The 12,166-nt window shown below is 43.5% G+C and overlaps 1 protein-coding gene across 3 annotated transcripts in view; it reads left to right on the top strand.

The window, feature by feature from the left end:
- The first annotated feature begins 114 nt into the window (after nt 1-114).
- LRP2 (LDL receptor related protein 2) overlaps nt 115-12,166 on the top strand; it is a 220,019-nt gene continuing 207,967 nt past the window's right edge. For all 3 annotated transcript variants that reach the window (XM_075933562.2, XM_075933563.2, XM_075933560.2), the window contains exon 1: nt 115-343. In XM_075933562.2, the coding sequence (XP_075789677.2) occupies nt 253-343 (91 nt within the window). In that variant the 5' untranslated portion in view covers nt 115-252. The remainder of the gene's footprint in view (nt 344-12,166) is intronic.

Below are 12,166 nucleotides of genomic sequence, written 5' to 3'. Positions count from 1 at the left end.
GCCGGCTGTAGGGCCTGGAGCGGTGCCTGATTCCCTCATGCTAGTTCCGGGGCCGCTGGGTATAAAGAGCTTTATGCAATGTCTGGAGGGTGGGAGTTTATAGGAAACGCGATGTCTCAGCTGGCGAACACGCCTTTCCTCTGCAACTAGCCGGATAAGAGAAAGACACCAGGCGGCTGGGCTGGTGCGGGGCCGAGCAGACTTCTGAGCCCAGCAGCCAGCTCCCGAGGGAGCTGCAGCATCCCCGCCCCGATGGGCTCTCGTCGCGGGATGGACGGAGCAGCGGCCTCTTGCAAAGTGCTCATCTTACTCACTGCGTGCATCATGCAGGCTAGTGGCCAGGGTAAGCCCCCTATTGCAGCCTGGTCCGGGGGGCACTCGGGGCTCTGGAAAGGGGCACGAGGGAGCTGCCTGCCTTGGCTTCCCCGGGGCTAGAGCCGCAGGCGGCGCCTTCCCCGAAGCTCACTAGTGGCAAGTAGAGCGGGGCGCTGCAAGAAGCGAGCCCAGCGGTTTCTGTGACAGCTCCTCCGCGGGCTGCTTTCGGCCTTTGCTTCCCTCGCCGTGGCTCTTCGCTCGCCGAAGGGCCGCGAGTCCCGCGGGGAGCAGCCGCTGAGCTGTGAGACGTTCAGGGGTGCAAAGCCCCGGGAAGGGGGGGGCTCCCATTTTATGGAGGAGATGCAATGGGGCCGGGCACAAGGAGGGCAAGAACACCGCTGCGCCCTGGCGCTTGCTTGCTGCTGAAACCTGCCCCTTGGTCCCGGAGAGCCGCTCTCAAGAGCTGCGTCTGGCGGTGCAGCCGGGCCCCTCCAGCGCGCGTGGTTTTGCAGCCCAACGTGAGCAGGCTGAGCTGCCCCCACCCCCACCCCCGTTTCCAAGCTCAGGGTTTGCAGCCAGCCCCCGGGTGAAGCTGCACCTTGGTGCGCTCCATGAGCTCGCCGCGGGCTCGGCTGGTGTGATTTGCACGGCTCGGGCATGTGTAGCGTGGCCGCGTCCCGGGCCTGTGCAACATGCGGGACCTGAGCTAAAGCAACCGATGCTTAGTGTGGAGCACAATGAGCCGCCCTCCGTCTCGGGCACAGATTGAAGTTGGGAGAGAGAGAGAACTTTTTCTCTGGGCTTTGCTGTTGCTAGGTTACAGTGGAGAGCATGTGACTGGCAGAGCAGGCTGAGAGCGCGCGATAGGCTGCGCCGCCGCCTACTCTGGTACTAATCTGGCGGCTGGGGATGGAGGAGTCCTATCTCCACTGGCTCACCCCCCCCCCCCCCCCCCCGCGCAACTGCAGCCCGGCTCTTCCTGCCTCTCCCCTGCCCGCTCCCACACACGGTAATTGCCCCGCAATGAAAACCAAACCCCTTATTGTTCCAGCGGGAGGAGATGGAGTGAATTTCCTGGGCCACGTCTATTGGCCGGGTGGCCCCACTGTTTTATGTGTGTGCCTTAGATGGATGTATTCAAATTGTTAATCTGCTTTCTTTGCTCAACTCTTAGGGTAAGCTTCTTAGAAGGAATGAAGTAAGTAATTATACAGCAACTGCTGCTAACAGCTCCCTTTGCTGAGCAGGGAAGTAGTTAGGAGATAGCTAATGTACAGCAGGAGCATTGCAAAAGCTCCAGCCAAAGAGGTCACACTGGGTAGAGAGCTAATTCCTTTGCACTCTTATTTACACTCATACAGCTGAAGATACAGTCATGACTTAAATGCTTATTGTCTTGTTCTGCAGTTGCACCTAGAAAATTTAGGACACATGTACCATAGATGTGACTGTGAAATCATCAGTTATTTGGCAAAGTTAGGGGGAAATTATGAATTGGCACCCAAAAGCAGGGCAGGCATTAATTTTTCTGTACTGGATGTAAGAATTATCAGAATAATTATGCTAATAAAATGATCTAATGTTAGCCATGGAGTCTTTGGACTAATACCTGTGTTTAAACCTGTGAACAAAATAGCATTGTGAACTCTTGGGATTCTTAACCCAAGTCGCATGATATTTGGTGTTTTTCTTAAAACTCTAGTTCTTGGAATCCTGTGATTATGTGAGGATTTCCGCTGTCACTTAAAAAAAAATTAAGTGATTGTAGACAGTGCCAGACTGAGCCATAGTTGCACCCCAGGCAGCAGGCGCGCGGCGCATGTGCAGCCCAGCCTCGGGCGCACAGCACATGGGCGGCCTCACCCCTGGGCACTTGGTGCCCCTTACCACTTAAATCAGCCGCCCCCCATAGGATGGCGCCCTGGACAGCTGCCCCTTAATCTGTCCCTGATTGTAGATTTTATGGATGCTGAGAGAAATTTGAAAATATGACCCAAACATACACTATTGGGTCAAAAATCAGAAGTTCCTACTCAACAAACACCTCCATTATTAATTGTTTAAAAAGTATTTCAAGATTTGAATCATGACTCATGATTTTTGAATACTGGCAATTTGAATTTGGGAGTACTGAATGGAAACTGGATGGTCTCAGAAGCCTAAGAAGACTCAGTATGATCTGAGTACCTATGCCTATTGTAACTAGTGTTGTGCCTTCTCTCTCGACAAATCTTACTCCGTAATGTTTGTTAAACATGTCACAATGACTATTTTCGCAATCCGAAGTTACATAGGACCCCATCTGTAACCTTTTACTCATGCCAGCAGTCTTTATTACTTAGGAATACTCTTATGTGTAAAGATTGCAAGATAGGATCTATACTCCGTTGAATTTTAGTTCTCTCAGGCTGTCTACACAGCAGCTTTACCTCTTAATATCTGATGTTATTCCGAAATAACAAAGAATGTGTCTACACTGCAAGCCATTATTTCAAAATAATGTGGAGCTGGAGGAGTTTTTACTCCAACTCCTGTAACCCTCATTTTATGAGGAATAAGGGAAGTTTCAGGAGGAATGTTCTTCCTTCGACTTCCTGCTATGTACACAGCACCAAAAGCTGAATTAAGCTATTTCAACTTATGCTATGCAATTGAGGTAGCTTAATTCAACTTTTGCCCTACTGTGTAGACGTGCCCTCCATGTTATCCAAAAGGAGTGTTATATAGGGAATTATAGGAGCAATATTTTATATTACCATAACATTTCATTTTGAAGAATCCCAGAGCACTTCAGACATTCACCCGTGCAGCACTGTTGAAATGCAGCCACATCTTGAGTGGAAGAGACACAGCCCGATGGATACTGCAGTGCATAGCAGTTGTGTGAAGGGCAAATTTGGATCAAGATCATCAAGACAAATGTCTGAATTTACAAATTATCCTGACAATCTTTAAGGATTTTTGTACTCAGAGAGTAGTCCATTTATCTGGTACTTGTTATAGGACTCAGGGAAGGACTGATTCTAATCTGCTCCGATATGACCCTCTAGTTTGTGGGGGCATGTCTACATTACAGGGAAGATTGATGCTCAGGGCCGGTCCGTGGCTATAGGCGGCCTCGGTTGCCGCCTAGGGTGCTGCTGCCCAGGGCGCCCGATAATGACGTCATGGGGGCACCCGGGGTGCCCGCCAATGACGTCAGTCCTTTGACGGTCCTGCAGGCGGGGGCGCTGATTGCACATTCCGCCTGGGGCGCCAGCTGCCGTAGCCAGCCTCAGGCCGCTCCTGTTGACGCTGCCGTGGTCGATCTTCTGGGGATCGATTTAGCAGGTGTAATATAGACCCACTAGATTGAACTCAAAGGGTGCCCCCGTCAGCACTGGTACTCCTCCTATTTCTTGCAACAAGGAAGGGAAGCCAATGGGAGCGTTTGCTCCTGTCGACCTCCCGCTGTGTGGATGGGGATTTAAGATACATCGACTCTAGCTGCGTACTTTACACAATGGCTGATGGTAGACATATCAGACTCGATTTATATCTGAAATTTCATTGAGATCTAAGGAACAAGCCAAGTTTGAAACAAATTAAGAGTATTTTGAAAGGTGAGGAGAGAAATTCTTGCCCATTTAAAGGCAAATGAAAAACTGTGATTGATTTGCAGTGGGGCAAAGCTTCCATCATTTCCATAATTCAAGCATATACATTTGGAAATTTTAATTTAAATTAGGGGGAGACCCTAATTTAAGTCTTAGAGGGGTAGCCATGTTAGTCTATATCCTGGGCTCCAGAGGCAGGTGTCTTATGCATTGTGCCACTGGAGGAACTGCCCCCTCCCTGCCTTCAAGGACCCCATTGCCCTTCCTACCTTCTAGGGGTGCCAGCTTTATCCCTGGGGGAGGAGGGGTTGGTGGGACTCGAGCCCTCAGCCCCAGGGGCGGCTTCCTTATCCATTGCACCACTGGAGGAGCCCCCCATCTGCCCTACCTCTGGAGCCTCGGATTCAACCTTAATTCTGCTGCTAGTACAGGCATAAATTAACAAGGAGTCCTGAAGCACCTTAAAGACGAAGGGTATGTCTACACTACCACCCTAGTTCGAACTAGGGTGGTTAATGTAGGCAACTGGAGTTGCAAATGAAGCCTGGGATTTGAATTTCCTGGGCTTCATTTGCATATTGCTGGGCGCCGCCGTTTTTAAATGTTCGCTAGTTCGGACTCCGTGCCTGCGGCTACACGCGGCACGAACTAGGTAATTCGGATTAGGCTTCCTATTCCGAACTACCGGTACACCTCATTCCACGAGGAGTAACGGTAGTTCGGAATAGGATGCCTAATCCGAATTACCTAGTTCGTGCTGCGTGTAGCCGCAGGCACGGAGTCCGAACTAGCGGACATTTAAAAATGGCGGCGCCCGGCAATATGCAAATGAAGCCCAGGAAATTCAAATCCCAGGCTTCATTTGCAACTCCGGTTGCCTACATTAACCACCCTAGTTCGAACTAGGGTGGTAGTGTAGACATACCCTAACAGATTTATTTGGGCATAAGGTTCTGTGGGCAAAGACCCACTTTGTGAGATGTACTGGAGTGAAAATTCCACTCCACTCCAAAGCATCTCACAAAGTGGGTCTTTGCCAATGAAAACTTATACCCAAATAAATCTGTTAGGATATGTCTACACTAGCCCCCTAGTTCGATCTAGAGAGGCTAATAAGGGCAACTGAAATTGCAAATGCAATGCGGGATTTAAATATCCTGCACTTTATTAGCATGTTCCCGGCCGGCTGCCATTTTTAGAAATTGACTAGCCCGAAGTAACTGCCCATGTCTAAACGCGGCAGTGAAATGGGATTCCGAATTAAAGCCCTAAATTGAATTAGCTGGTATTCCTCCTGTAATGAGGTTAGCAGCTAATTCAATTTAGGGCTTTAATTCGGAATCCCGTTTCACTGCCGCGTGTAGATTCGGGCTGTTACTTGGGGCTAGTCAATTTCAAAAAATGGAGACCGGTCGGGAGCATGCTAATGAAGCGCGGGATATTTAAATCCCACGCTTCATTTGCAATTTTGGTTGCCCTTATTAGCCTCCCTAGATTGAACTAGGGGGCTAGTGTAGACATACCCTTAGTCTTTAAGGTGTTTCAGGACTTCCTGTCACTTTATGTTTGTACTAGTAGCAGAATTAAGGTTGAAAATTCAGCTGTTAATAAAATTCCTATCTTTTTAATGCTTGATTAAAAAACTTTAAAGTGTTAATGCTTATTTGTTCAAAATAAAAATGTAAATCTGTTACATGTTTGAAAAAATGATGTTAGCTTACATAACAGCATCATAATTGATAAACAGGGACTTGTGGCTTTTGTGTATACTGGGGAATTTACATTCCTTGACAATTTTTTAGTCAACCTCCATTTTTTGCAAACTTAAAATTGGCCCAAATACCTGCATGTACAAAACACAAATTGGATATTTAGGTGAGCAGTTATAAATATCTATGTGTAAATATGAGCACTAGTTGTTAAACAAAGTAGTAATATTTGGGGTTTGCTCATGAATGCACAACTGAAAATGTGTCCTGTGTTTAAATAAGGTCTGGTAGAAAAGCAAAACCCTTAACAAACAATGGTAGTGAACAACTTTGGGCAATAGGAATGTTCTCTCAAAAGGAGAATGTGATTTCAAAGCCTTTTAAAATGTAGAATAGGTGCATAAAATGGCAGAGTGGATTATATAGTAATACTAAGGTGAACTTTGTTCACTCTAGGATTCCAGTTTAAGTCCTGGGCATGGCTGGATATACAGTGGTCTCTATAAAATTATCCTGGTGGATAGGTGTTCACATTTCAAAAACCACACAATCACATTTGGCATGAACTGACACTTTTTATGAAAGAGGCCAAGAAAAGAATGGGCATGGATGGTTTGTATAGACCAGAATTTCTAAATATCACTAGGGTCACACAGTGAAGCTTGCACTACTGCTATATACTATTTCTATTCTGTGCCTGGGTAAAAAATCCACGGGACCTGAACTGAAGATTATGTCCCTTGGATAGAGCCCCTGGGTGAAACTCCACCCTCAAGGTTTTACACAGGTGAGGGAGGATTTGGGCCTTAAGGGGGGGGGAATCTAAAAGGTGCTTCAAAAAGAAAATGAGTACAGTCCAGTACCCAGGTTGTTGGTAAAGACAGATATGGGAGAGGACCTTGGGCTAAAGTATTTATCAAAATCCTGCTCTGGTATAATTTCCTTGAACTTTATCAGTTAACATTTATAAGACGAATGTTGGGCTTGATCTGCTCTGACTGAAATGAACGGAAGAATATCCTGTAGCCTCAGTGGGAGCAGGATTGGGACCTCTGATTTGGAGAGGAGGAGCTGAGATGGTTTGGAAATTAAAAATACACAGTGAATCACATTACACTCTTTTTATCTTTTAATTGCTAAAAGTAACATTTCTATGAACTTAATGTCAGTATTTGTTTTCACACTTTTTTTTTAAATGAGTAATCTACTTTTAGTACTTGTCTTCATCTTTCTTTAATGATTTACTCCTTTTCTATATTCTGGGCAGTGAAGTATATCAGGAATTTGCTAAGTAATCACCTGAAGTGAAGAATAGGATTAAAAAACAAAATATTAGTTAAAAATTGAAAGCAGTAATTAGATGACACCTGGTTTGACTTAGATTTTTCACTGACTGATAGAATTACAGTAAATAATTAAGCGCAGAATTCAAGACAAACAGGGACAGGACATCCAAGGAGATTTGAGCTAAGATAGATGTGCCGACGTAGGCAACACTTTCTATACAGCAAACCAAAACCTTCTTTTATATATTGAGATGACTGGAAATTTGAGCATTGAAATCCCACTTTAATCCAGATTTACTTTCCATGTGTTTTGCAGGAAATGAGCAAAGATTCATTGGAGAAAGGGAGAAGTGTGTGTGTGTGGGGGGTGGGAGGGAGGAGTTAGAATGCAATTTCATTAAAGCCTTTCAATTCTTTTCTTTCTGGGCTTCCTAGATTGAGGTGAAATCAATCACGCTGTCCCGAGCCTTTACCCTGTATATGTCTTTTGCTTTGTTAGATTATTGGGAGATCAAAGATCACTAGTGTTTGTTTTTTCTTTGAGTTATTTAGGGCCAAATCTGTAGGTCTTTCAGTATTTTACTCAGGGAAATGTCTGGTGGAATCAATTCATTATGAACTTTAGAGTTTGATTGCCAGTAATGAGTTTTACCTAGAATTCCCCAGACACATTTTTGAAACAGTATCTTCCAATATTCAATAATATTTCATCCAAATGTTGTTCACTGTTTTTACTAGACAAAACCCTGTTTCGGGACTAGAAAATTGTTAAAGCTCTTCAGAATTACAGATGCAGAAGCCTCTGTTTTCTCATTTTAAATTCTGCTTAAAAACGAATGACACAATATAACCCTTTGACTGGAAGTTGAAAAAGAAACAACATTTTCCAGAAGATTAATTGGTGTGAAACATAGAAAATGTTTCTTAATTAATCATCTGCATGTTGACACCTGTATAAAGACTAGCAAATGATAAGATTGGGTCACTCGGGTTAATTAGCTGTGGCAATCAGATAAGTCAATTATCTGCTTGTTGTTAATAGTTTACATTAAGTCTGGAAAATAAAGGATAGAAATGTTATATTTTTAATACTTACATATATTTTCTGATATAACTTCTTATTGAAGCATCATGGATTTTTTCCTCTTCAGTCTTATGAGATACCTTGTACCAATTCCAGCTTGAGTCTCTTCTCACCGAAACTAGTTTAACTCAATTTATCCAGCTGAGCTACTCCTGAAGTGCACTAGTGTAAAGCCAGGCCATGTCTACACTACAGATAAGATCGAAGCAGCTGCATTCAATCGTCTGGGGTTCAAATTAGCGGGTCTAATGAAGACATGCTAATTTGAACTGAAAGGAAATTGTTATTGCCAGTAGTCCCACTTCTACAAGGAGTAAGGAAGTTGAAGGGAGAGCGTGCTCCCTTCGACTTCTTGCAGTGTGGACGGTGCCAAAATTTGAGTTAAGGTACTTCGACTTATGCTACACAATTAATGTAGCTGAAGTTGCGTATCTTAATTCATACTTATCCCCTCATGTAGACCAGGGGCCAGGGAATATCAGAATCAGACACTAAAAAGTAGGTAGTAAAAAGTTCTTTTAATAGTTTACCATATTCTGAGATCTGGTCTGAAGTCCACTCTCTTACTGAAATGTTCAGTTTATTAACTGGTTTTTGCTCCTCCAGCTCAGCACATTTTTTAGAATGATTTCGAAAAACGAAGCTTAATGAGTAAACATGGAAATGTTGAATGGAATGGATAGCTTTCAGCGGATTCCACAATAAGCTTTTATTGCTAGTATAAGTTTTTTTTAATATTTTCTTTGTTTGCATTTCTTAAACTGGATAAGAGAACTAGGTATCACTATTAGTAGTTATGTTCTGGATTAAAAAAACATATAAGAGTTAATTGAGATTGATTTTGTTTTCTGAACAGTTGTAATTTATCAGTAATAATCTGGTTCATTGGAATTTGGTTGACTGTTTTGTTATATGCGCCTATTTAAGATCAAGGGGGCCAAATCCTTAGCTGGTGTAAATGGGTTTAGCCATTTGCTATTCTGACTCTTTTTCATAGTTGGGTAGGTCTTGTTCCACACAGCTCCATCCCATTTGCAGCCTGGAGCCCCAATGACTTCATGGCTCTAAGTAGATACCAGAGTCAGCTTGTATATTACAGCTTGCATTATGGCCTTCATTATGATTTGAGATATGGTTAGAACAACAAACCTATTGTATCATACACTGATGTTGCAGGAATCAAAACAAAAATAATGATGTCTAGCACTTATGAAGCGATTTTCATCTTCAAAAAAACTTGACACACAAAAGTGATCAAGGAAATATATTACTGTGATTTCCATTTGGTTTGGGGAAGTGAGGGCTGTAGAATTGGGCCTTATACTCACATGAACAATCCCTTCAGGCATATCTAAAATGTCAGAACCAATGAAAGCCCATATTTATTTGTGACTGGACCTCTGACTAACCTACTCTTCAGCAAGCTTAACTAAGGGTATGTCTACTCTACGGGGTGGATCAGTGCTGCTGCAGTCGATCCACTGGGGGTTGATTTAGCAGGTCCAGTGAAGACCTTCTAAATCAACCACTAATCACTCTCCTGTCAGTTCTGGTACTCCACCAGAACACGATGGCTACGTCTATACTGGCATGATTTTCTGCAAATGCTTTTAACAGAAAAGTTTTCCATTAAAAGCATTTGCAGAAAAGAGCGTCTAGATTGGCCACGGATGCTTTTGCGCAAAAGTGCTTTTGCGGAAAAGCGTCCGTGCCAATCTAGACGCGCTTTTGCGCAAAAAAGCCCTGATCACCATTTTCGCAATCGGGGCTTTTTTGCGCAAAACAAATCTGAGCTGTCTACACTGGCCCTTTTGCACAAAAGCTTTTACGCAAAAGGACTTTTGCTCGAACGGGAGCAGCATAGTATTTCCGCAAGAAGCACTGATTTCTTACATAGAATCATAGAATCATAGAATAATAGGACTGGAAGGGACCTCGAGAGGTCATCGAGTCCAGCCCCCCGCCCTCAAGGCAGGATCAAGCTCCGTCTACACCATCCCTGACAGATGTCTATCTAACCTGTTCTTAAATATCTCCAGAGAGGGAGATTCCACCACCTCCCTTGGCAATTTATTCCAATATTTGACCACCCTGATAGTTAGGAATTTTTTCCTAATGTCCAGTCTAAACCTCCCCTGCTGCACTTTAAGCCCATTACTCCTTGTCCTGTCCTCAGAAACCAAGAGGAACAAATTTTCGCCTTCCTCCTTGTGACACCCTTTTAGATATTTGAAAACCGCTATCATGTCCCCCCTTAATCTTCTTTTTTCCAAACTAAACAAGCCCAGTTCATGAAGCCTGGCTTCATAGGTCATGTTCTCTAAACCTTTAATCATTCTTGTCACTCTTCTCTGTACCCTTTCCAATTTCTCCACATCTTTCTTGAAATGTGGTGCCCAGAACTGGACACAGTACTCCAGCTGAGGCCTAACTAGTGCAGAGTAGAGCGGCAGAATGACTTCACGAGTTTTGCTTACAACACACCTGTTGATACAACCTAGAATCATATTTGCTTTTTTTGCAACAGCATCACACTGTTGACTCATATTCAACTTGTGGTCCACTATGACCCCTAGATCCCTTTCCGCCATGCTCCTTCCTAGACAGTCGCTTCCCATCTTGTATGTATGGAACTGATTGTTCCTTCCTAAGTGGAGCACTTTGCATTTCTCTTTATTAAACCTCATCCTGTTTACCTCTGACCATTTCTCTAACTTGCTAAGGTCATTTTGAATTATGTCCCTATCCTCCAAAGAAGTCGCAACCCCACCCAGTTTGGTATCATCTGCAAACTTAATAAGCGTACTCTCTATCCCAATATCTACATCATTGATGAAGATATTGAACAGTACGGGTCCCAAAACAGACCCTTGAGGAACTCCACTTGTTATCCCTTTCCAGCAGGATTTAGAACCGTTAACAACAACTCTCTGACTACGGTTATCCAGCCAATTATGCACCCACCTTATCGTGGCCCTATCTAAGTTATATTTGCCTAGTTTATCAATAAGAATATCATGCGAGACCGTATCAAATGCCTTACTAAAGTCTAGGTATACATGAGATCGTCAGTGTTCTTGCGTAAATTCAAGCGGCCAGTGTAGACAGCTGGCAAGTTTTTCCACAAAAGCAGCTGCTTTTGTGGAAAAACTTGCCAGTCTAGACACAGTCGATGAGTAAAGGGAATTGATGGGAGAGTTTCTTCTGTTGACTGAGTGCGGTGTGGACTCTATGGTAAGTGGATCTAAGCTACATCAATACGAGGTACATTACTTAGATCATCTTGCCCTCATAGTGTAGACCTGTCCTAACATGTAAGTTCCCAGAGCCTTGCTTACAGTAGGGCTCCCATTCAGGCTACAAGGAACCTGCGCTAGCATTAGTGAAAATCCTTTTGTAAAATTCTCTTGTCATGTGTAAGTATAGATCAACGGGGTTACTCATGTGTTTAGGATTAACTAAAATTACAGCATCAGGCCCAATATTGGTTACAGTAAATGACCTGAAGGATTTAAAACCATAACAAAAATGCTACTGTAACTAATATTGGCATTTTTGGCATAGGAAAAAGCTATTCATGCATTAATTTTTATTATGAGGTACAACAGACTTTTAAACTATTGCACTCAAAGTGAATAGGGCTACATACTGGTCTGAAATTAGCAGACATGCTTCTGGCATCTTGCTTGTGATTGTAGGAGATTTCTTTATTAGTTTTTCAGTTTCTGCCCTTCTTTCCTTTCAAACCTGCCCCAGGGCACCTTTTAAAAACTTGGCCCTCTTAAACATTTAAAACCAGTTTAGCTCCTAATTTTGTGTAAATACACTGAAGCACTAATATTCTTTTCATTACCTCTGTGGTTACTTGAAAGGCATTCGCTGTAGTAATTAATCTGGATGTTGACAAATGTGAACTGGCTGAACACCAGAAAATCTGAATTGAATCTCAGATACATTTTGAGGGGTCTGTTCAGCTTTCTTTACTCAAGCAAAAGGCCCATTTCTTCAGTGGGAGTTTTGCCTGAGTAAGGACAGCATTGGGGCTAAACTCCTTGAGACCTGCTAGGGAGTTCATCTCTTTCTATGGGACTTGTGACTGAATGCAGTATAGTATAGAGAAATGGCTGCCTAATTAAATAGTGGAAATACAAAATTGCTATGAACCTTCTGACCTAG

The sequence above is a fragment of the Pelodiscus sinensis genome, chromosome 7 (assembly GCF_052426305.1).
Source record: "Pelodiscus sinensis isolate ZL-2025 chromosome 7, ASM5242630v1, whole genome shotgun sequence".
Taxonomy (NCBI): domain Eukaryota; kingdom Metazoa; phylum Chordata; order Testudines; family Trionychidae; genus Pelodiscus; species Pelodiscus sinensis.
This window is presented reverse-complemented; position numbering and strand designations above follow the sequence as displayed.